This window comes from Mus musculus, chromosome 3, assembly GCF_000001635.26.
Source record: "Mus musculus strain C57BL/6J chromosome 3, GRCm38.p6 C57BL/6J".
Classification (NCBI taxonomy): domain Eukaryota; kingdom Metazoa; phylum Chordata; class Mammalia; order Rodentia; family Muridae; genus Mus; species Mus musculus.
In genome coordinates, this window is record NC_000069.6 from 85,674,032 (window position 1) to 85,696,058 (window position 22,027).

General features: G+C 44.3%; 1 protein-coding gene across 3 annotated transcripts in view; it reads right to left on the bottom strand.

Moving 5' to 3' along the window:
• Positions 1-22,027, bottom strand: part of Fam160a1 (family with sequence similarity 160, member A1) — a 125,240-nt gene that overhangs the window by 13,969 nt on the left and 89,244 nt on the right. For all 3 annotated transcript variants that reach the window (XM_011240082.2, XM_006501333.3, NM_172682.3), the window contains 3 exons: positions 14,400-14,567; positions 9,549-9,628; positions 2,040-2,230 (listed from right to left, as the gene is read on the bottom strand). In XM_011240082.2, the coding sequence (XP_011238384.1) occupies positions 2,040-2,230; positions 9,549-9,628; positions 14,400-14,567 (439 nt within the window). The remainder of the gene's footprint in view (positions 1-2,039; positions 2,231-9,548; positions 9,629-14,399; positions 14,568-22,027) is intronic.

The following is a 22,027-nucleotide window of genomic DNA, read 5'->3' on the forward strand; positions in this document are numbered from 1 at the left end:
ATGATGTGTTTATCTTCCCAGAAATCCTTCCCTCATGCAGCCTCTTACGTAGACCTTGCTCTGGAGCTTACCAGCTTTCCAAAATTGTTCAGAAAACTAACTTGTCCTTTTTTTCTCTCTCTCTTTCTCTTGGATATTAGCCAAAATCCTAGGTACTGTTTTCCTCAAACTCTGGGCTCCCTTACTCTTTCTCTAAAGCCCCTACCCCTACCCTTGTCATGTGCTGCTGACCCTCCATGTGGCCAGTGCCCATCTACTGTGGAATCTGTTTTCTTGGACCTTAATTTGAGAGGCACATGGCATGGCCTCTCTCTTCCTCTTCCCCATCTCCCTCTTCCCGGCGACTCCCAAGACTTATAGCTTGCCTATCTTGGTGTTTCTCTCTCAAATTTTATTAAAATTGTCTTTACATTTCCTCCGGAGTCCATTTCCAAATTCATCTATTAACAAGACTAGGCACGTAAAAAGGAGGGAGCCCTGCCTTCCCTCTAATACTAGTCCCTGGAGAAATGAGAGCCAATGAAGGCCATCTCCCTGGACAAGGAGGTAACATTCCCAATGTGGTGCCTGCCACATTGTATGATAACTTAAAAGCATCTTAATTTTAATTTTGGTCTTGATAATAAAGTGAAAGGCTGATGATCATAAGTTTGATAACCAGATTTTCTGGTAGGAAAATCCTGGGCTTCCAGGAAAGACAATTAACTCACTGCACTTTGTTGGCAACACTCAGGATGTAGACACACAGCAGACGCTCTCTTGAAGTCAAGTCACAGTCAAGCCAAAACAGAGAAAGTGGCCTGTGTTTGAAGGCGACTGACTTCATATTACAAATTTCAATAGCATTACTGAAATAGTTGTGAAAGCACCTGTTTTAAAGTTTGTAATTTCCCAGCAAAGGAAATGTTTAGAAAAGACTGACTTAGAGAACACTATGCCTTCCACCACCCCCTAAACATCTCAGATATTGTAAGAGCTTTATCACTGGCATAGAAGTTAATGATCCTATCTGATAGACATGTTTCCCTCACGTGCTCACAGATAGAAGAACACCCACCCCAGCTGTGGCAGGGTCATGGGTGATTCAAGCACTGGCCTGCTCTGGACCCTCTCCACACTCCAGTGCCATGTCTTTGTGAGCTCTGTGCTCCTTCATAATAAATCTCTACCTGACTGGGTCAGGCTTGAGTCTTTAGGAGTATAGACGAAGCCCATGCCCCTTTGTTTACCATTCTCCTGTTAGTGTCACCTTTCTTATACATTTCATTGAACTATCCCTGGGAATAGTTCCTGAGCAGTGGCTCCACGCTGAGAAAGCCTCCTAAGAGCCCTGTGTGCCTTGGGGGCAGTCCTTTGGAGTAGGTACTATTCACACATAAAAGGAGGAGGTTTGCAATGATTAAGAATTCTCCCCTAAAAGGTGGTAAGATCAGAATCCTAGCTGTTAACTGCTACACAGCAATTCTGCCAGCTTGCTATGGAGACCACTCACTGGGACTCTGCAACTCTAGAGGCAGGATGCAGAACAAACATGGGATGTGGATTCAGAGAAGCTGCGTGTGACATAACCTTGAACAAGTAGTCTCTCCTCCCTGAGTCTGTTTCTTCATCTGTAAATGGTGGCACTACCTCCTCCCTGTCCTTAAATGTGATTGCACAGAGAACATAGCTAGCAAGTTTTGGAAAATCATGTTTAATCTGAACTTCAAATTTTGGAACTTAAAAAGCAGGTCTGCCTTGGTTATAGACTCAACATCTGTAACTCATTCTGTTTTAGAAGACATGTTAGCATACACTTTCCTATTTGGGCTCTGAAGATACCACTAAAAAGGACATGTAAGATAAAAATCTGTGCTAAATGACTAGGTGAAGACAGGTGTCTTGGTGAATACTAACCACAGAGCCTGTAACTCTTAAAAATGGGAAAAGGCTCCAACTACTCTTTAACTCCAGTTATTTCTTATACCCAAAGAGATACATCATGCCAGGAGAGATGGATGTGACATCAAGTTTAAAGACCATTCCTAACGTGTTCCCACCTGAGCCATCATGCATACACTTGGACCAGAGAATATAATCCCTTTCTTGGTTCCCAAGTGTCAAAGTGATGCCACTGGCACAACAGACAGGGGTCAAGGCAAGCAGCTTGGCAGCGGACACGGAGTAACAGTCTCTCTCCTTCACAGCCCACCTTTGACTCAGCATCATGTGATTGCAGGGGACCAGATACCTGAAATGACAAAGAGCAGGCATTCAGTGTTTCTGCAATGCCCTACCACCACTACCAGAATGATTACCATACAAGGATCATGAGCAGGGGAAGACCCGCCCTCTCCCCACCCAGCACACTGGCCACTGGCATCCACTGCCTTGCTTAAAAGGATGCTAAGAGCTTCTTCCTTCCGACAGAACTGTTCTCTTGGAACATTTCTAGCCTATGACCTTCCTCATTACATTTCTCTCTTTACCCCTATGCCTTTAAGTCCACTGCAACCTCCTCCTGGAGTGAACCTTCTCACTTCTCTGCCTGACAATGTCTTATCTGGAAGCACCACATTCTCTAGGGAGACTTCCAGCTCTGTACTTGAAGGCAGAGCTCTTCTCCCTCTCCTGTGTGTGTGCGCCTGGAAGCATTATTACTCTCGCATGACAAATACGTCTAATCTTCCTCCTCAGCAAATGTGCTGCCCAAGCAAGAACTGCTTCAGCACTCTTGTCTTATGATCCCTAAAACTGACTCTAAGTGAATAGGCCCTAAGTAAAGGTGGCAAATCCCTCCAGACCCTCTCCTGTTCTCCATGACCATGAGGAAAGATGATGCCTGACAGCTCAGCGGGGAGCCCTGGGCCCTGATGCCCAGGTTGGCTGGAGACTGAAAGCATCCTCACGTTAACATGAACCCAGGGAAGAGAAAACATGGTTGTGTTTTAGACAGAGAGGAGCATATTAGTGAGACTTATGGGTAGAATGGACATGTTGAGTGCCTGCCTGTTCTAACGAGAAACACCGCACCAGCCATTTCAACAAGGATGGACCAAGTAGGTTGAAGGATCCATGCCAGAGCCAGTTTCACAGTAGCCTAAGCTCCCATCTGAGCAAGCACAATCTTTAAATAAACCAGAATGTGCTTACTACCTAATACAGCTCCTGAGAAAGAGGCAGCACAAAGGCAAACAATCTGGGACTGAGGACCGCATGGAGAAGATAAAAAGCACAGCTCACAGGGCATGTTAGGAGCCGGTGATCATGGAGCGCTTCCTCACATCTCCCCCTGATTCCAATGAAGGAAACCTAAGTTTGTTCTCACGGCCCATCTGCTGCAAGGAGCCTGAGTCAGGGAGAGAAACATGCAATCCCTTGATCCACTCTAAGCGATCACGTCAAGAGCACTCTCCCCGTATGAGTTTTAAATTCTAGTGTAGCTAGGTAACAGGACCCTGTCTCCTTCCTTCTGCCCTCCACCCTCACGGGCACACACACTGCTGTTTCTAAGGGCTGGATTCACCCCATCAGTCACCTCGGGTGTGGCAGTATCTACATTCATAAGCTGCATCTTGAAAGCAACAAGAACAAAGGAGCAGAGAGGGAGGGAAGTACAAGAAGAAGACTGGTTTCTTCAGACTCGGTGGAGAGCTGTGTCTGAACCTTACAGGAGCAAGGATGGATGATGTGGGTGGAAATAAGACATCCTTCCTCATAAGGGCTCTCTGAATTGAGATGCCTTGGTAACTGGGGTGACAGCGGGGAGAGAAGCATTCCCCCACCTCGGTCTGAGCATTGCCCAGCTGGAACTCAGAGAGAATCACAGGGAATCTAGTTGTCCCAGGACCTCAGGGCAGCTAGCTGGAGGGGATAGCACGGGAAGAGGGATGCAGGCAACCGGGGCTCAGGATACAATGGGAGTGAGGCAGCAGCATCCAGAAAAAGGGCCAGGGCAGGGAAGACAGCACAGCAGACACAAATGATAAGGATGGGAGAAAGACATGTTCGTGAATTCATCAGAGCCTTGCTTGGAGAGGGAATGGCTGCTGTATCCCAAGGGACCAAGGTGGCAGGGGTGCCAGCAAGGAAGCCTGTCCTGAAGCACTGACACAAACTCTTCTCTTCCCAGTGGAGTAAGGCCTACAGCCATGCAGATAGCACAGGACTCACTGTGTCTTCACGTGAATCATTAACTATTCATGGAATCAACAGTTCATAGACTGCACGAGCTCAATGCCTGTTTGCAGCTCAAACCAACCATCCCTCATGACTTAAATTGATATACATGCCTCTACTCTTTGCTTGAAGTATTTTTTTAAAGAAAATGGAACACTGGATCAAAACTAATAAAGCTATTTATCAAATACCACCAGTAGATAGCTTGAGATTATTTTAGAAGAAAGAGTTGACAATGTATAACTCTGAAAATGCATGTTCTCAGCAGAGGCTCAGAATCTCCTTTTAAATAAACCAAATGAAGGAACTCCATCCCTGTTGGTTTAAGCAGAGGTTCTGTGGACTGTAAATGGGGACAGTCACCCCCAACAAGCTAGGATTCCCAGCTGCTGTTCCTTTGGATTTTTGTTTTTTTTGTTTTTTTGTTTTTTAATCAAGGGTAAGAGGGCACACTGTACCTTAGCCCTGTGTCTATCCATCATTGAGAGATCAGGAACAGAACTCTAAAAGTATCTCAAACAATAAACAGGAATATACTGTGGTTGATGCTAGCAGAAAAATCACGTAGGCATTTAGTACAGGTATTTTTCATTAAGCCATCTTTTGACTATTTGATAATTTTGTGTGGAGATTTTATTTACATTAGGAAGTAATAATTACAGACCCCTGCACGTGTTTGCTGACTGATGGAAATGCTGTGTTTCTCAGAATGGCCTCCAGCCCGTTTTCTCCCTGCTGCAGGTTCATGAGTACTGGGATTTTACGTCTATAGCATCACACACAGCTCACAGATTAGGAAGTACCGTACTTCAATAGCCAGATTAAGTTATTACCCAATATACTGGGGAGGGGAGGGGGAGGTGCATTTACTTGCGCGCGTGCGCGCGCGCGTGTGTGTGTGTGTGTGTGTGTGTGTGTGTGTGTGTGTGTGTGTATGTATGCATGCACACAAATATTTTCATTACTTCCTCAACCCTCTACCACCTTTCATTGGGCATTATTTATTAAAATCAGCCATCACCAAAAGAAAGAAAGAAAGAAAGAAAGAAAGAAAGAAAGAAAGAAAGAAAGAAAGAAAGAAAGAAAGAAAGAAAGAAAGAAAGGAAGGTAGGTTTTATGAGCTTTGGAGAGGACACGGGATGTGGAGCAGGAGGAGGTATGGGAGGTAGATATATATGATCAAGACACATTGTATACATGTAAGAAATTCTCAAAGAATATTTTTTTAAATAGGTCACCATTCATTTTAGCCAGTGAGTAACAAGTGGTGACACAGAGCACACATGCTTACTGATAACCTAGCAAGGAAACAACCAATCAGAAGGCAGAGGCGAGGGACTGAAGCATAGTCCGTAGACAGAAGACTGACTGCGAGCAGGCAAGTGAGGTTCCAGAGATCTTCACTGCTCACCATAGTTCTGGCCATGTTTCTCCTGTTCCTCCCTCCCTGGGCTGGCTGTCCACCTCTGCCACTGTCCCCCAGCTCCTCTGCAGGACAGAGGTGTGCCTGAACTGTGCACACGGCTTCTCTTCAAGTAAAACTGCCCCTATCTGGACACGACAGGCAACAGAGCTCACAAACTTGCTAAAGATACACTAAGAGGATTCAGAGATGCCAACCCAGGCCCAAGCAGTTGATTTTCCCCAGAACTGGGACACTCCCGGAGCACAGGGTCTGTCACACCCCTGCCCACCAATATTCCCGGTCTTTGTCTGGCCTCTCACAGGTGCACACACCCAAGGGGGCCATTTCTCCTGGGATTTCTCTCTCTCTTTGCAAATCTCTCATCTCAACGGACTCCTCTGACACTTGGCCAAAGGAGAAATTTGTATCAGTTATTAATAGAATACTACTCTGAAGTATCAATATTTAGGAGCACTTAAGGCACAACAGACAGAGATATGGTAATTTATTTACCACGTAACAACTTCATTAGGAGGGATCCACACAACCATGCTGCTCACAAGCTCTCGGGCCCCCAAGCTTATCATGCGCAGCCAAACAACTGCACAGCAGGCAAAAATGGAAAGGGTAGATTATAACCTAGTTTTATATTCTTTCCAACAAAGTTTAAATGCCTAGAAGAATAAAGTTCTTTGTTGCCCTCGCTTCAGGGACAGATTCTAAATCAGAAAAGACATAATTTTTATGAGTTTAAAATATATTTTCTAGAAGGTTCCCATCCTCTAAGTATATATAACACCCCACATTGTTTCAAAATGCTTTTGTGGATATCACCACAATTGTTCCTTTCAATCATCCTACGAGGTAGCATATTCCAGAAGTAGAACAAGACAATCTGCAGCTCAGAGGGAGGGGAGGGAGCCAGAGGTCTCCTGCACAGGTCCTCTCGGGTGCTTTTCTCTGGCATCCACACGAAGTAGAGTAGGAAATAGGAAGTACTCAGTAAAGAACAACTGTGCTACTGCAGTAGCACCATCAGCTCCATGGAACAAGGAGCCGGCCAGAGCACCTAGGGAAGGTGGTGTCGAGCTGTCTGCACCTCAAGCCTGGCACCCCTCCTTCTTCCACAGAACTTGTCATAGTGAGATGCCCTGCAGGCACCTCTTGGACATCACAGAACCAACTAGCCCAATTTAGACATGTCCACACTCAAACACAGGTTTATTTCTCATCTTCCTAAGGTCCAGGCCTGGCTCTCAGATGCAGCCATGTTTAACACTGCTGCTGAGGACAGATGTGAATGCTATGAGCAGACAAAGGGGCAGAGCTTATCGTGTAAAGCTTACCAGATGTCCAGCAAGCAAGCCTGCCACAACTCTGGCTTTGCCTGGCCTTGGTGACCCACAGGAGAAAGCAATGGACCTCAGATCCAGTCAGGCTGCCATTTCAGGGACACACACACAGGAGAGAAAGAGAGAGAGAGAGAGAGAGAGAGAGAGAGAGAGAGAGAGAGAGAGAGAGAGAGAGAGAGAGAGAGAGAGAGAGAGAGAGAACACGCTTTATCCCTGCTGTCAGCGGAGCAGCATTTAGGAATTTAACATTTAAATGCAATCAAGCTTTGCCCACCTTGAGTAAGAGCCTGGGTCTGAGCAATAGAAAATGCTTTGCCAAGCTTTCTGCTGGATTTCACTCAGGCCCTGCTAATGCATTCTGTCCTGTCTGTAGATACTTGCTGGGGAGCTGAAGTAATCCTTTTAAAACAGACTACCAGCTGCGTCCTTATGATCGGATTTGTTCTCTGCTAATGCCTTAAGATTAGTTACTGATGACCTGATTTAAACCCGAAAAGTTCAAAAACGTTGTTTTACTTAAAAATCTTAGAAATGATAGTCTCCCATAAAGCGACAGCCTGTAAGGCCCTCCATGGTGTGCCACCAAGTTTTTCAAGACTTAGATTTAATTCCCCTTTAGTGGGATGCTATATTCACATCAGCAATCCCTCCAGCCAGTGATGCTCTAACTCCGGTGGGAAGCCAGGATCTTCTAGACTAATGCCACTCAACCTCCTAACACTGTGACCCTTTAACTCCTAACACTACGACCCTTTAACACAGTTCCTCATGCTGTGGTGACCCCCGACCATAAAATTATCTCATCGCTACTTCATAACTGTAATTATGCTAGTTATGAATTGTAATGTAAATATCTGAAATTCAGGATATCTGATACGCAACTTGGGGGTTTCGACACACAGGTTGAAAAACACCACTCTAGAGCATCTGTTAAGACACAGCTCATAGGCCTTACCCACAGAGCTTCCGATTCACCAGGTTCTGGGGGAATCTGCGTTTCTGACCAGTCCCAGGCATTCCCAGAAAGTCCCATCAGTGAACCTGGATTCACCTTAGTAACCCCCTCCCTCTCCTTCCCTGCCCCACTCCCTCCTCAGCCCCCTCTGTGTACACATACATGCATGTGGAGGTCAGAGGTCAACGTCATATACCGTTCCCCAGGCACCTTTTACCTTGTTTGTGCTGAGACATTGTCTCTCATCCTGTCTCTGCCTCTCCTGCATTGGGATCACAAGCAGACAATACCACACCCAGCTATTTTTAAAAATGGGTTCTGGGGGTCCAATCAGGTCCTTATGTTTGCATGGCAAGCTCTTTACCAAATGAGCTGTGGCCCCAGCCCCTTTCAGTGATTTCTATTCAAGTCATATCAAAACCCAGTGGTGGACTAGAGAAAGCCCAGGTCTACCTCTACCCCTGTTCTCAGGTTCACTGGTCCTTGTGTCCACTAAAGGAGGAGGAGTGCACTCAAGGGTGTGCTGGCTGACCCTCCTCCACTATACCTGCTGGCCACCCACCTCGGAGAACAGAGCTCCTCAGGCCAGGCCCACACACTTCTGCTGCCAAGGCTGTCTACTCTTCTAGTCCCTGCCCATCAGAAAGCACAGCTCTGTGTCTCTATGCCAGCTTAAGAGCTGACAGAACAACCCAACACATCTCTGTGGGAAGCTAACTTCTTCGACGTTTTGCCCTGCCTCTGCTTTATGCATAGCAGTTACAAAGGAGAGGGTCAGGTCATTTTGCTCCAGCAGTCTTCCAATGGGGATCTTAGCTCTATGGCCCCTCTTTACCTACCCTGTAGCTCATGTCAGGGTGGGTCTCACTGGAGGGGCCCGTTCCGAGATTTAGAATTTGGGTTCAGCACAAAGGAGGAAACGCAACCTCAGGGGACCAGCCTGGTGCTTCTGAGGCTCAGCACTGGGATTCAGGACCAAACCTCATGTTAGCAATGAAGCATGGTCATTTTCCTTTATAGAAGCACAAAGTCCCAAGGTCGGTGGGGGTGGGGGGATAGGGGGGTGGGAGTGGGGGTGGGAAGAAGGCAAAACTGGGGACTGCTGAACCTGCCGCCTAATTACCAAGCTCAGACCATCTTAGGTGCCTGAGACTCCTATCCTCAGACAGCAACATCTTCAAAGGTTCCCCACGTTCCCCACCTTGTCCTCTATCTGTTCCCTGCCGGTCTCACAATGGAGCTCACACACTAGACAGTCATGGTGCAATGTTACTAAAGAAAAGGCTGAGCATTAAATTCAAGTGTTTTATATTTGAAAAAGTTGTTTTTAATAATAGGGGTCCCTTAAGAGGGCAAACGAAGAAAGGGTACCTCAGGAGGATGAGCTGCAGCCATGACCCCAAAGAGCTTTAATACTTGCACATTTTTCCACCATTCTCCTTATTGTTTTCAGGGACACGTTTATAATATAATACAAATGCCCCCACTAAAAACTTTCCATAATCAAACAAAATTAACTTTGGTAAATAACAGCAAAAAGATTAAATTGGCTCTCTTAATAATTTTCTTCCTCAGAGGCACGGTCCTTGCTTCATTTATGCAATTAAAGTGAAACAAAACAGTAGTAGTAGTGCAGAGGAAACGTTTCTTTCACGAGAACAAAATGATGGAAACTCACCTTAAAACTAGCTGTAACATCACATCTTCACAGTGTAAGCCGATGAGAGTTCTGAACAGCGCCAAGGACACCACACAAAGCTGGGGACAATCAACATGGGCTCTGTCAGTGTCAGGCAGGGAACTCCACTCCCAACAGGTGACAAAGAACCCAGAATTACAGAACAAAATGGTCTCTCTATCCCTGGCAGTTTTCATAAAACACATATTGCTGCCAGGAACAAATATATTCAGTAGAGCAGTTCCCTTGGGGGAAGAGTTGGCTAGAAACCCAGTGCCTGCCTGAGAGATGCCCGTGCTCTTACTGTGAATCTTCAAAGATCTAGATAACAAGAATGTGCCCCTTCAACTCCCGGCACACATAAAATCTTCCCTACTTCATCTGTAGACAATTTATTGTTCTAAGTTGTCTTCAAATATGACACCGGTTATTTACAAGACAGGCCTCACTGGAAAGTACTTATAACCTGGCCAGTTCTCTCCAGAGTCTGCAGCTCCAAGCCTAGATTCTCTCTTGCTATTGGGCAATTTTTTTCTCTTTGGTTCCATATTCTATAGTGCTCTGAGAATGAAAATCTTCTTCCCGAAGGAGTTCACTCAAAAAAATTAAATGAATTTTCTTTTATAAACACATGAATTCTTTCAATCTCTATTTTCTAAAAAGGAATGATCAAACAGGGGAAATATCCAATTATAAAAATCACTGTAGCTTCTGTATCATAGGCTGTCATCAATCTATCAGGTCATTTAATAAGTAATTTAGACTCTTTATTCTTTGTAGAGGAGAGTAAATGCTAGTTTGTATTCTAGGCAGGACAAACTTATACCAACAAAGGTATTGTAAAGAAATAGCTGTCTTTGGCTTCAAACATCTCCTTTGCTCAGTGTGGTGACAGGCTTAGGTAGTCAGACACAACACAGTCTCTCCCATTCCAAGGCACTGTATGCGTGCCATGTGATGGTTTGAATAGGTATGGCCTCAATAGACTCATATGTTTGAATGCCTGGCCCTTAGGGAGTGGCATTATTAGGAGGTGTGGCCTTGTTGGGGTAGGTGGCCTTGCTGGAGAAAGTGTGTCACTGTGGGGTTGGGCTTTGAGGTATCCCACACTTAATCTATGCCCAAAGTGACAGTCTTCTGCCATTGACTGTGGATCAAGATGTAGGACTCATAGTTCCTTCTCCAGCCCCATGTCTGCCTACATGCTGCCATACTTCCCACCATGATGATAATCTGAAACTGTAAGCCAGCCCTAATTAAATGTTTGTCTTTATCAGAGCTGCCTTGGTCATGGTGTCTGTTCACAGCAATAAAACCCTAAGACCTCCCCTTACCTGGAATGCCTTTTCCTGCCTCCTCTGAGACTTAGCCTGGAATCACCTCGCCCTGGGAACCCTTTCTGTTCTTCCTCACGATACAGCCACCCCACACTTTTCCAGTCTCAAATAGCTATCCTGCTTATCTATTGTCATAGTAACCCCTGCCAATCACTGTCAAGGTGCTTGGTAAGTGTGTGTTTCTTTTAATAACTGAGTTGTAGGAGTTCTTTATTCTATGTACAAGTATTTTATGATTTAAAGCTTTCCAACTATTCTCTGGATTGTCTTTTCAAATGTTCAAATCTTGTTTATTTTCTATTTGAAACTATTTTTTATCTATTTGAAACTATTATTATTGTGTATGTGTGCATGATATATGTGGGCATATATGTCACAGGACAGCTTAGTAGAGTCGGTCCTCTCCTTCCACCTTTACGAGGCTGCCATGGATTGAGTTCAGGTAACCAGCTTTGCACAGCGAGAACCTCTACCCACTGAGGCATCTCTCTGGATCTTAATTTAGATTTGTTTCTGAAATACGATCTTGCCTTGTAATCCAGGCTCGCTTCCAACTTGCAACACTTCTGCCTGGGTTTCCAGAATGCCAGGCTCACGGGCATACCCCACCCACTGCACTTTGTCTCCATGGCTCATCCTTAAAACACGAAGGAGCTTCATCTTGAATATTTCCATTTATTTATTTATTTATTTATTTATTTATTTATTTATTTTTGGTTTTTCGAGACAGGGTTTCTCTTTATAGCTCTGGCTGTCCTGGAGCTCACTTTGTAGACCAGGCTGGCCTCGAACTCAGAAATCCGCCTGCCTCTGCCTCCTGAGTGCTGGGATTAAAGGCGTGTGCCACCACGCCTGGCGAATATTTCCAGTTTTGTCTAATTTGTCTTTTGTTGCTCATGTTTTTGGTGTCATCCTAGAAACCACTGCCATGATTGCTCAGATAATCTCATTTTCTTTAAACTTTAAGTCTTTGAGTCATTTTGAGTTAATGTTTATCATATGAGTTAGTAATTCAATTTCATTCTTTTTTCCTCAAGCCTCTTTTTCTTTAGTTGTTTTACACACATATGCACACACACACACACACACACACACACACACACACACACATACATGCCCAGTTGTCTCTGTTTGAAGTTTGTCATGGCTATTCTGGGAACTCTGGGTTTCTGTGTGAAGTTTAGAATCTCTACAAAGGCTAATTAGTGTTAGAGTGAACAAATTCCAACTGTACATCATTTGGGTAATACTATTATAGGAATAATATCAAGTCGTCCAACCTAGGAACATAGGATGTTTTTCCACTTATTTCATTCTTTGATTTTTTTTCCCACAAACATTTGTAATTTTGCACTGTTTTACACTTCTTTTGTGAAATTCCTTCCCAATTATTTTATTACTTTTGACACTATTGTAAATGATATCAATTTGATTTTTAAATGGCTCACTGTGAAGCTTAGTGTTAATTACCAACTTGACAGAATCTAGAATCACCTGGGAGATAAACCTGTCTCTCTCTCTCTCTGTGTGTGTGTGTGTGTGTGTGTGTGTGTGTGTGTGTGTGTATGTGTGTATGTGTGTGTATATGTGCATGTGTGTGTATGTGTGTGCATATGTGTATGTGTGTGTGTGTGTATGTATGTGTGTATATATGTGTGTGTGTTGGGAGGGGGGTCCAGGTATCTTACTTAATAAGCTTGGTTGCTATTGGAGAACCCATCTTAAGTGTGGGCAGCAGGCAAGGGAACATGAACTCGCCTTAAGATCCACGCAGCCATCCCTCTCTGCTCCTGACATGGCTGTCCCTGTGGCAGCTGCTTCACGCTCCTGCTGCCTGATGTCCTGCGTATGAACTCTACTTTGAAATGTAAGCTAACAAGTAAACCTCTCCTCCTTCAAATAACTGTCTTTTATAAGTTTAAAATGTTTATCACAGTAACAGAAAAAAAGAAGCATTAAAACACTCACTACCACATAAAAATAGAATTGTTTTTGCACATGAAATTGGATCTTCGCAGCCTTGCTGAACCATTATGAGCTCTAATGGCTCTTCTTAGCTCATTCCTGAGATTTTTGTTTTGTTTTGCATATAAGATCATGTTATCTAAAAATCGAGCAGATTTAATTTTAATTTGGGCCTTTGTTTGCTTAATTATATAAACAGAAGCACTGTGCTTAAATAATTAATAAGCACACTCTTACCTTAAGGGAATACTTTTTTTAAGTTTAAGTTCTGAGTTTTCACAGATCCTCCCTCAGCTTAAGGAAGTCCCCACCACTCTGCTCCGTCGTCTCTGGAAATCATCATTTCACTCTGGTTTTGTAAGCTTGACTATGCTTTTTCTACTGCAGACAAATACGAGCGAGCAGTTTGTGCTTCGGTTACTAGCTGTAGTATCTTTCTGCTACTGAGTGCAATGTCTTCAAGGTTCATCCACGTTTGTAACAACTCAAGGAACCTCCCTTTCCCCTTGTAACTTCTTGGTCTTCTAGGTATTTACAGTAAGCGCATGCCCACATACCTGTGGATTCCTCAAACTTCTATCAACGTTGCTTTTCATTTAAACTCACTGTAACCAGACAACACACACTGCATGATGTCAAAGCCTTGACATCCTCTGGGCCTTGTTGTTGGTCTGGCTTGTGTCTTCCTTGGAGAAGGCTGACTGTGCACTCTGCTGCTATGAGGTGAACCGTTAAATGAGATTTTTTTTCCTAGTATAACACTTTAATTTCCTTAATTTTTTCATACAGTTTTTTTTTTTTAATTGGGACAGTGTCCTGCTATGTGGTCCAAGCTAGCCTCAGGTTTGCAGACTTTCTGCCTCAGTCTCCTAAGTACTGGATTACAGACCTCTGCCATCATGCCTCCTGGCTATACACATATATTTTATACTTATATATATGTATGTATGTGTATATATATATATGTATATGTGTATATATATATATATATACACACACGTATATATGTATGTATTTATGTATAATATATGCATGTTATACACAATATGTAAATATATACTTACATACATACATGCATAATGTATGTAAAATATAATGTGTAAAATATATTATGTGTGTGTATACATTTTACAGATTTTTTTCCTTAGTAGCTGCTTTTTTTTCTTCCAGTAAGTTTATCAGACTCTACTTCAGCCTTCCACTAAATTGCTACCTCATGCCCTGACCACTCACGTTCCCTGGCTCACCCTGCACCTGAGTCTTTATGTCCTTAGAATCTTGCTCCTTCAGAAGTACATTTTGCCAGTTCCACACAAGAAAGCATGGACACAGACAAGAGGAGAAAAAGGGGTCTGAGGAGCAGTGCCACCTCCCTAACAAAGGGACACTTGATAGGAAAAAAAGGTTATCGAATTATCTCTGTCCACAAAGAAAGAGGATAGCAGCTCAGGTGAAACGGGAGAGAGGGAAATATTCATAATTTTATTCCCCAAACCGCTCTTCTCTGGAGTCTGAGTTGAACACATCTTTCCTCGGAAGCTCTCCTTACCCGAAAAGGGGTGTTGATCCGGCTGGTGAGGGTGTCCAGGATGTGAACGTTCTCATGCCGGTGCAAGAGGATGAAGCGGAGGAAGATCTCCAGGAGCGCCGGCTCAGAGATGCTGCGCAGGAAGAGGTCCAGGTATGCTGTTGTGGTCATGACCTCCTCCACCGTCACCTGCGACCAATGGCAGAGAGAGTGTGGGTGAGCGCGGGGCCAATGGCAGAGAGAGCATGGGTGAACATCCTCACAGACTGACAGACACTCACCCCAACACCCCACCTCAGCACAAGAACACTACCATGAAAACTGTTAGCTGGAGCCAACCATATGTCTACAGTACACAACACCTGCCCTGTAGCTCAGGAAGGGAAAGGTGAAGGCAGAGGGAAGGCAGCCATATGCCCTGACAGCTCGAGTCAAATGCAGTTTAAACCCTATAAACGTTTTAGTACATACTCGAAAATAGTGCAGGAGAGTATGAAAAGTATTTATGTGGTTAATAAAGGATTAATTAGAAAGTTTGGTATAATTTGTCTCATTATTAGTCACTCAATAAACATTTACTGGGACCCTCTAAGTACAAGGAGCTGTAACGTAAGGGCATTCTTTATGTTCAGGAAACTGAGCTATAGCAAATTTAATGATAATATCATAAATTGCAAAGGAGAAGTGCAGACATGGAGTGCTGCAGATGTTCTCTCAGATGTGTTTCTGGAGAGCAGGAGCCAATATTTTTATAAATGAATACTGCACATAAAGCATTATTTATAAAGTGCTATAAGAACTTATTGCTTAATAGAGTAACGGGGACTTTTTTATAATACAAATTAAGATTTTTCTACCTATGTGCTTTTCCTATACAGAAAAAAAATGTCAGTCTTTTAATGAATCAGTCTGGAATTGGTTTTTATCACATAGCTAAGGACTGGAGGCTTAAAGCCTCAGACTCTAGCCATAGACATTTGCGTATGGGGTTTGTGTGGTTGTGTTTGTGGAGGTGAGACGTTAATGTCGGGTGTATCCTTTGGTCACTGTAAGCTTTGTGGGTTTTTACTTTGGGGAAAGGGTATCTTCCTGAGCCTGCAGCTCACTTACTCCACTAGGACGGTGAATGGCCGTCCATTCAGGGATCTGCCAGGGCTGCCCTAGCCACGAGGCGCAGACGCACACTGCTACCTCGCATTTTACCTGGCTGGAGGGAGCTGGACTTGGGTCCTTGTGCTTACGTGGCTGCACTTCCCTCACTGAGCCGTGTCCTCAGCCCCTCAACCTTAGACGTACTGACTCTACAAGTTACTACACGCTCCCTAGTCTCCTAAAAGCAGATGCAGCAGCTGATCTTCCTATCTAGAGGCCATCACCGGGTTATTAATATTTCTGCTGGACACAGAAATATCCACCCTCAAACGCACTAAAGCCATCCAATGCTCAGCTCATGCCCTGGGGTTCCATTCTCTGCAAACGCCTAGCCTCGGCCAGTGCACTCCACTCTAAATGAAGCAGATGGCATACTGTCTGAAGGAGTGTGTCTCCTCTTTCCAGTTTCTGTTTTATTTCTCCCTCCCTTTGAAAGTATTCATTGTCCCAACCCTCTCTCCCCCCTCCTCTCTCTCTCTCTTTCTCGCTCTCCTTACACCTGATTCCCCGTCCCTGTTTCCCTCACTTCACTCAAAATGGGCAGGTAGTGGGATGGGTGGGCTGGAGTGGAGTTGGGGGACAAAGATGGAGCAGAGACTGGGAGAATGACTAACCAATGACTGGCCCGACTTGAGACCCATCCCATGGGCAAGAACCAATCCCTGACACTACTGATGATACTCTGTTATACTTGTAGACAGGAGTCTAGCATCACTGTCCTCTGAGAGGCTCCCCCCAGGAGCGACTGATACAGATGCTGAGACCCACAGCCAAGCATTAGACAGAACTCAGGACGTCTTCTGGAAGAGTTGGGGGAAGGACTGAGGAACTTGGTGGGAGTAGGGACTCCACAAGAAGACCAACAGAGTCAATTAACCTGGACCCTTGGGGGTTCTCAGAGCCTGAACCACCAACCAAAGAGCATATGGGCTAGACGTAGGCCCCACACACATATGTAGCGGATGTGCAGCTTGGTCTTCATACAGTTCCCCCAACAACTAGAGCAGGGGCTGTCCCTGACTCTGTTGCCTGCCTGTGGATCCTGTGTCCCTAGATGGACTGCATGTCTGGCCTCAGTGGAAGAGGATGTACCTAGTTCTACAATGACTTAATGTGCCAGAGTGGGTTGGTACTCAGGGGGCCTCCCCCTTCTCAGAGGAGGAGGGAAGAGCAGAGAGGGGAGAGGGAGGGGCCATGTGAGAGGAGGACTGAGGGGCTGCAATCAGGATGTAAATTGAATTAATTAACTAATTAATTAATTAATCAATGGGAAAAGTGTTCACTGTCATTGTAATTGTATCAGTACCAGACCAATCCCTTTATACTATATTCCTTTTCTCCTTTTAATTGTCAGCTTTAAGAACCCACAGAAGAGTTTAGAAAGCAGATATCAGTGTAGATAGGCCATGAACAGTGGATACAGGCGTGGCACTCTCATGTTAGTGGTTTGAATTATTTTTTATAAGATCTTGGTGCTCAGCTATGTTCTGGAAAGATGAGCCCAGGTGGGTAAAATATTCCAAATCAGCTGTCTCCTTTCTTTATTCTAATGAATAATGGACTTTATGGTAATGAAGTCCATTTGGATTTACTCTTTCAGAATCCACTAGAACTCCCACCACAGGCACATCTCTGGAGCACAAACACCTTCCCTCCCTTTTGGCTGCAACAGTGTGAGCACTCAAGCATTGAGAACAGCACATGACATCGGCTGACCACTTTTATAGGCTCTCAGTAACCCAAATATAATGAAGTACCCTGGGGAAGGAAGTTCCACTGAGCAAGTGCACTTCACAGGCTGCCCTGCCTCTGCGGCCAGCTGCAATGGCCTGGCGTTTTCTGCAGTTCTTGAGTGGGGCTTGCATGGGACACAGCTAAAGCTGTCCTGAGGTTCAAGCGAGGCATACAGAGAACTTGCCCAGGGGTGAATGACAGTGACCCCTCACAGTTCCAGCAACTGAGATCTGCCAGAGTTGAACAGAACAATCCTTCCTCGTCCTCTGCACTACCCAGCTTTGTAACTGTGGCTGCGACCTCAGAAACAAACAAACAAACAAACAAACAAACAAATAAAATGTGGACTAATAAATGGCTTCTGGATACATAGCTAGCAAAAATGAATTTAAAATAAAATCTATAGTTCATCTGAGGTGGTTTTGAAACAGCTCATACATGCTATATTCCTCGAGTTCACTGCAGCCTTGGTTTAAACACTTAGCATGGGGACTGCGTACACTGTCATGCCACATAAGACCAAGAAACTCTGCTCAGATCCTACACTGCGGTACATTACGAGCTCAGATCCTACACTGCGGTACATTACGAGCTCTGGGGATTTTGTTCCTGCCCTTACAGAAGCACAACAGTTTGTCCTAGGGGAAGGCTGTCAGTGTTTCCTGCCGTTCCTCCTCAGCACGTGCGTACGGCACTTCTGTGTCTTTGGATTGCATTATATTAGAATGCTTGCTTGTAGACCCTGCTGTTTGAGTTGTTAACTTGAGTTTCACAGAAAATTTGTTAAATTCTTAATTAGGACTAGGTCAGGATTTCTAACAATTTCTGAAATGATCCTAAACCACACTGCCACCACTCTGTACCATGTATTTATGTGAAGTGGTATTCTCAGAACTGACAATTATAAAATCAAAGCATCAATCAACACTGAAAAACACTGAAAATGTTCTACATCCTGCAGCATCAAATATTCAGTCAAGAATTAATATTTTATGGAAAAATAAATAGGCACATTCATCAGCATGCAACTTTGATTTCATATTAATAAATGGCAAAATTATATGTGTAATAAATAATTGCTTTTATTTTAATATGATTTATTAATATAAGCATTTGCTTTCCTTATCTATTTTATATACCCATGGTACTAAAATGTGAAATGCCCCCCCCCATAGACTCATATGTTTTAACACTTGGTGTCTAGTTGGCAGTGCTACTCAGGAGGCAGAGTCTGAGAGTCACTCATGGACAGCAGGCCTTGGAGCTATAGAACCCAGCCCTGACTCCTGCCTTCTCTCTTCTTCCTTTCTCCAGATACCATGTGACTGACTCTCTCCTCTGCTGTCACACTTCACACTCTGATGGACTATGTACCGTCCTGAACTATAAGCCAAAACAACCCCGTCTCTCGAGATCTAGCTGCTTCTTGTTGGTTACGATGAGGAGAAAAGTAAGGAGCGTACCTGTGTATCCAGAGCCAGGTAGAACTTCTCAGGCAAAAGGAATTGCAATGAGTAAACAGCTAAAAAGTCTTGCTCTACCTGTGTCCTGGAGGCAAAGGAAATGGATGCTCGTCCATCTCATTTCCCTTTTGTTCTTTCTTTTTTCTTGTGTGTGTGCATGCGTGTGCGCGTGTGGACTCACAAGTGCTTCTGTGAATGAAATTCTACTCGGCCCTTGCCCGTGCTAGCATCATCTACTGTGCTACAATCTCATCTTTTTAGCACAGGCCTCCCTGTATGAACCAAGTAAACTCTGATAGTCTTCCTGCCTCAGGCTCCAAAGCATTAAGACCACAGGTGTGTGCCACTGCACTTGGGTGTAGATATATTTTTAGTGAGGATCTCCAAAAATACTCAATGCCACTAAACTGAGCTAAACAGGAAGTGATGCTCAGCTCCAAACACGGAGTTCCACCCCCTTTACCACAACACCAGGGGTGGCTAGTGAAAACCTCAACCCAAATGACAAGGCTAAATCTAAATAGGAAAGAGTGGAGAATGAATGGGCTGGGTGGTAGCTTCCTGGGACTTTACCAAGCACGGCTGGCCTGACAGTACTGAGAACCCCAGAAGCGGCTTCTGCTGCAGCAGCCTTCCCCACTGAGTCCCACATGACCTTCCTAAGCTCAAAAGCCCAGCAATCAACTCGCTAGGATCCAAGTCTGTCCTCAGGGGCCAACATGAAAGGGGCGTTGAGCAGCTATTGTTTACTACTCTTAGGCTGCATAAATGGAAAGATTTTATTTCTTTTTTAGAAATCAAAGCTGTCATTAATAAGCTAAGAGGATTTAAGGAAGCACTTGGGGGGCAGCATTTACATAACATGCTATAAATATTAACAGCCCAACCCCATTAAATATCAGCTGTAAACTCTTTACAGATTGAGTTCACACTTACCTTAAACTAACACCCCAACTAGGGAGCTTCTAGTTCCCTTCTTCCATCTAGTTCCCTTCTTCCATCTTTTCTCCCCACTGTATACTTCAGAGCCTTTTATCCCAGAAAATCTTTCCTTACCCCATTATCATTCTCTCAGAAACTTCTTCTAATCCTCCCAGACAGGCAACGTCCTTAATGAGGATAAGACGAAGAGCCCAAGTGTGATCACTTGAAAGCTAACGATGGCCACAGAGGAAAGACACTTCACCAGAGGAATGCACAACAGAGCCTTCTGCCAGGGCCCCAGCGCAGCATCAGCGAAACACAGAAGTGGCAGTGATGAAGGACAATGAGCTGGGACAGAAGGAGGACCTTTTGCCTCATAAGATGATCAGTATCCACCTTGTTCTGTGAAGTGTGGCAGGTAACTACCAACTTACACAAAACTTGCCAGCTATACAAATCAACTTGCCATTCAAATCAACAACGTCCACACGTAGTGCAGGTCAACAATGCTATTTCATATTAAAGGTAGACCATAATGACTGAAGTATAGTCAAAAACTCAAATTCCACCCCTGCCAAGAGATAAGATAAAGACCTTGATAAGATAGAGAGAGCTGTAAACACTCAGAACGAACCTGCCCCTAGGCCAAGTGCTAGGGCGGACCTGCCTTGGGGACTTGGTTTTATGACTGCTAGTCTAAAGTAGACAATCCTTTGAAGCAAATCTTTATCCATACCTCCATCTTCCTTTAGCCCTGGTTTACTTCTTTCTCCATGCCAGTTGCCAGCCCCTTAAAGTTGTGTGTTCTAAAAAGTATAGCTCAAGACTGGGCGAGGAAATTCAATTTGCTGGTTCACTAATGGCTTAGAACATTTTCAAATAGAAAATGTTAGTGTAGCCTACTATAGTAAGGGCAAGTACTGTTCTGTGGAACTTAGGCATATATATTTTGTTAGGAATACAGACAAATTGCAATACATTGTGTGAGGTGTTTTGCCGGCATACCGTGGAATCATAGCATGCCAGTGTACGAAAACCTGACTGAGAAGCAGAGTTATCCAACAAACACTGCATTAACACAGTTCTGACCTGCTGGGCCAGCCCATCACCTACCTGTCATCCACGCGACGACAACTCAGCAAAGTGCACAGGCTTGCCCCTGACTTTCTGAACAGGATGAATTGGATTTATAGTCCTCCTACTTCTGTTTATCTTAGTCTAGCCGCATAGTTTTAAAATTATTATCATCATTATTAGTAGTATTAGTATTAGTATTTCAAGCTTTTCATAAATGGATCAAATGGACAGCTTGTTTTCTTTTAAAAGGGGGGTGTGTGGATGTCACATTCTACTTCTACAAAGTCAAAACTCTATACCAGAACAAAAAAGGCCCAGCCATTGAGCCCGCAGTTGCAGCAGCACATTAACTTGATATGTAGGAGTGAAATTGAGCGTATAGATGCCCTGACCCTTCTGGAATCAGCTCTAGTTGGGTGATCCCATTTGCATCTAAATTAGCACCAGAGTCCTCTCTTCGACAGCAGGTTTATATGTGTCTTGAAAAATAAATTTCCCACCTGCTAAGTGTTTCTTTGTGATCCAGTTACATTGGGGCAAACAGATGGATCCTACCTTCTGTCATTCAGGAGGGTGGCAGGCAGTAGGGGATCAGGTGACTATGACATACATTCTCCATAAAATAGAAGCCACCTTTCTTTGGCTTCTTCTCTGACATCAGAGGAGAAAACTAACTAGCTGGTTCCATGGGTCAATGCTCAGTACTTGTCCCTCATGTTTCTAACCAGAGTGGAGAAACAGTAGGACCAGCAGAAGAAGGGAGACGTGTTATAGCACAGGAAACAGAAGGGAGAACCTTCTCCTGAACCTATTCTGGAGCCTGCTAGCTGCTGCCTGAAAAGCAAGCCAATGCGGCAGGCTTGTCCACTGTGGGCAGCCAAGGGCTGCCACAGGATGGCTCTTCACAGCCACCTCTTCCTTCTAAGAACACAGACCACCCAGAAACACATTCAAGTACAAAAGAGAAGATAGACACTCTGGTTCCTAGAGAGTGACCCACCCCAAACTTTAGCCAAAAATCCAAGACAGAAAACATTCAATTTCTCAAGGTCTGAAAGCAATCTGAACTGATGAATCAGGCCCCCTCCTGTCTCCCTTCTGCTCCTCCACCTTAAGGCCACACCTTATACTGATGTTACTGCCAGAGGCAAGCTGAGAAGGATGGAGGTGACATTCAAATTACTAAGTTGAGTTACTTACTCCCAAAATATTTTTGAGAGAAGGAAATGAAAGAGATGGCTTCAGTGAGGGTGTCTGCAGCATATTCTAAGAAAACAAAAGCCAGTCTCAGCCTCCTCC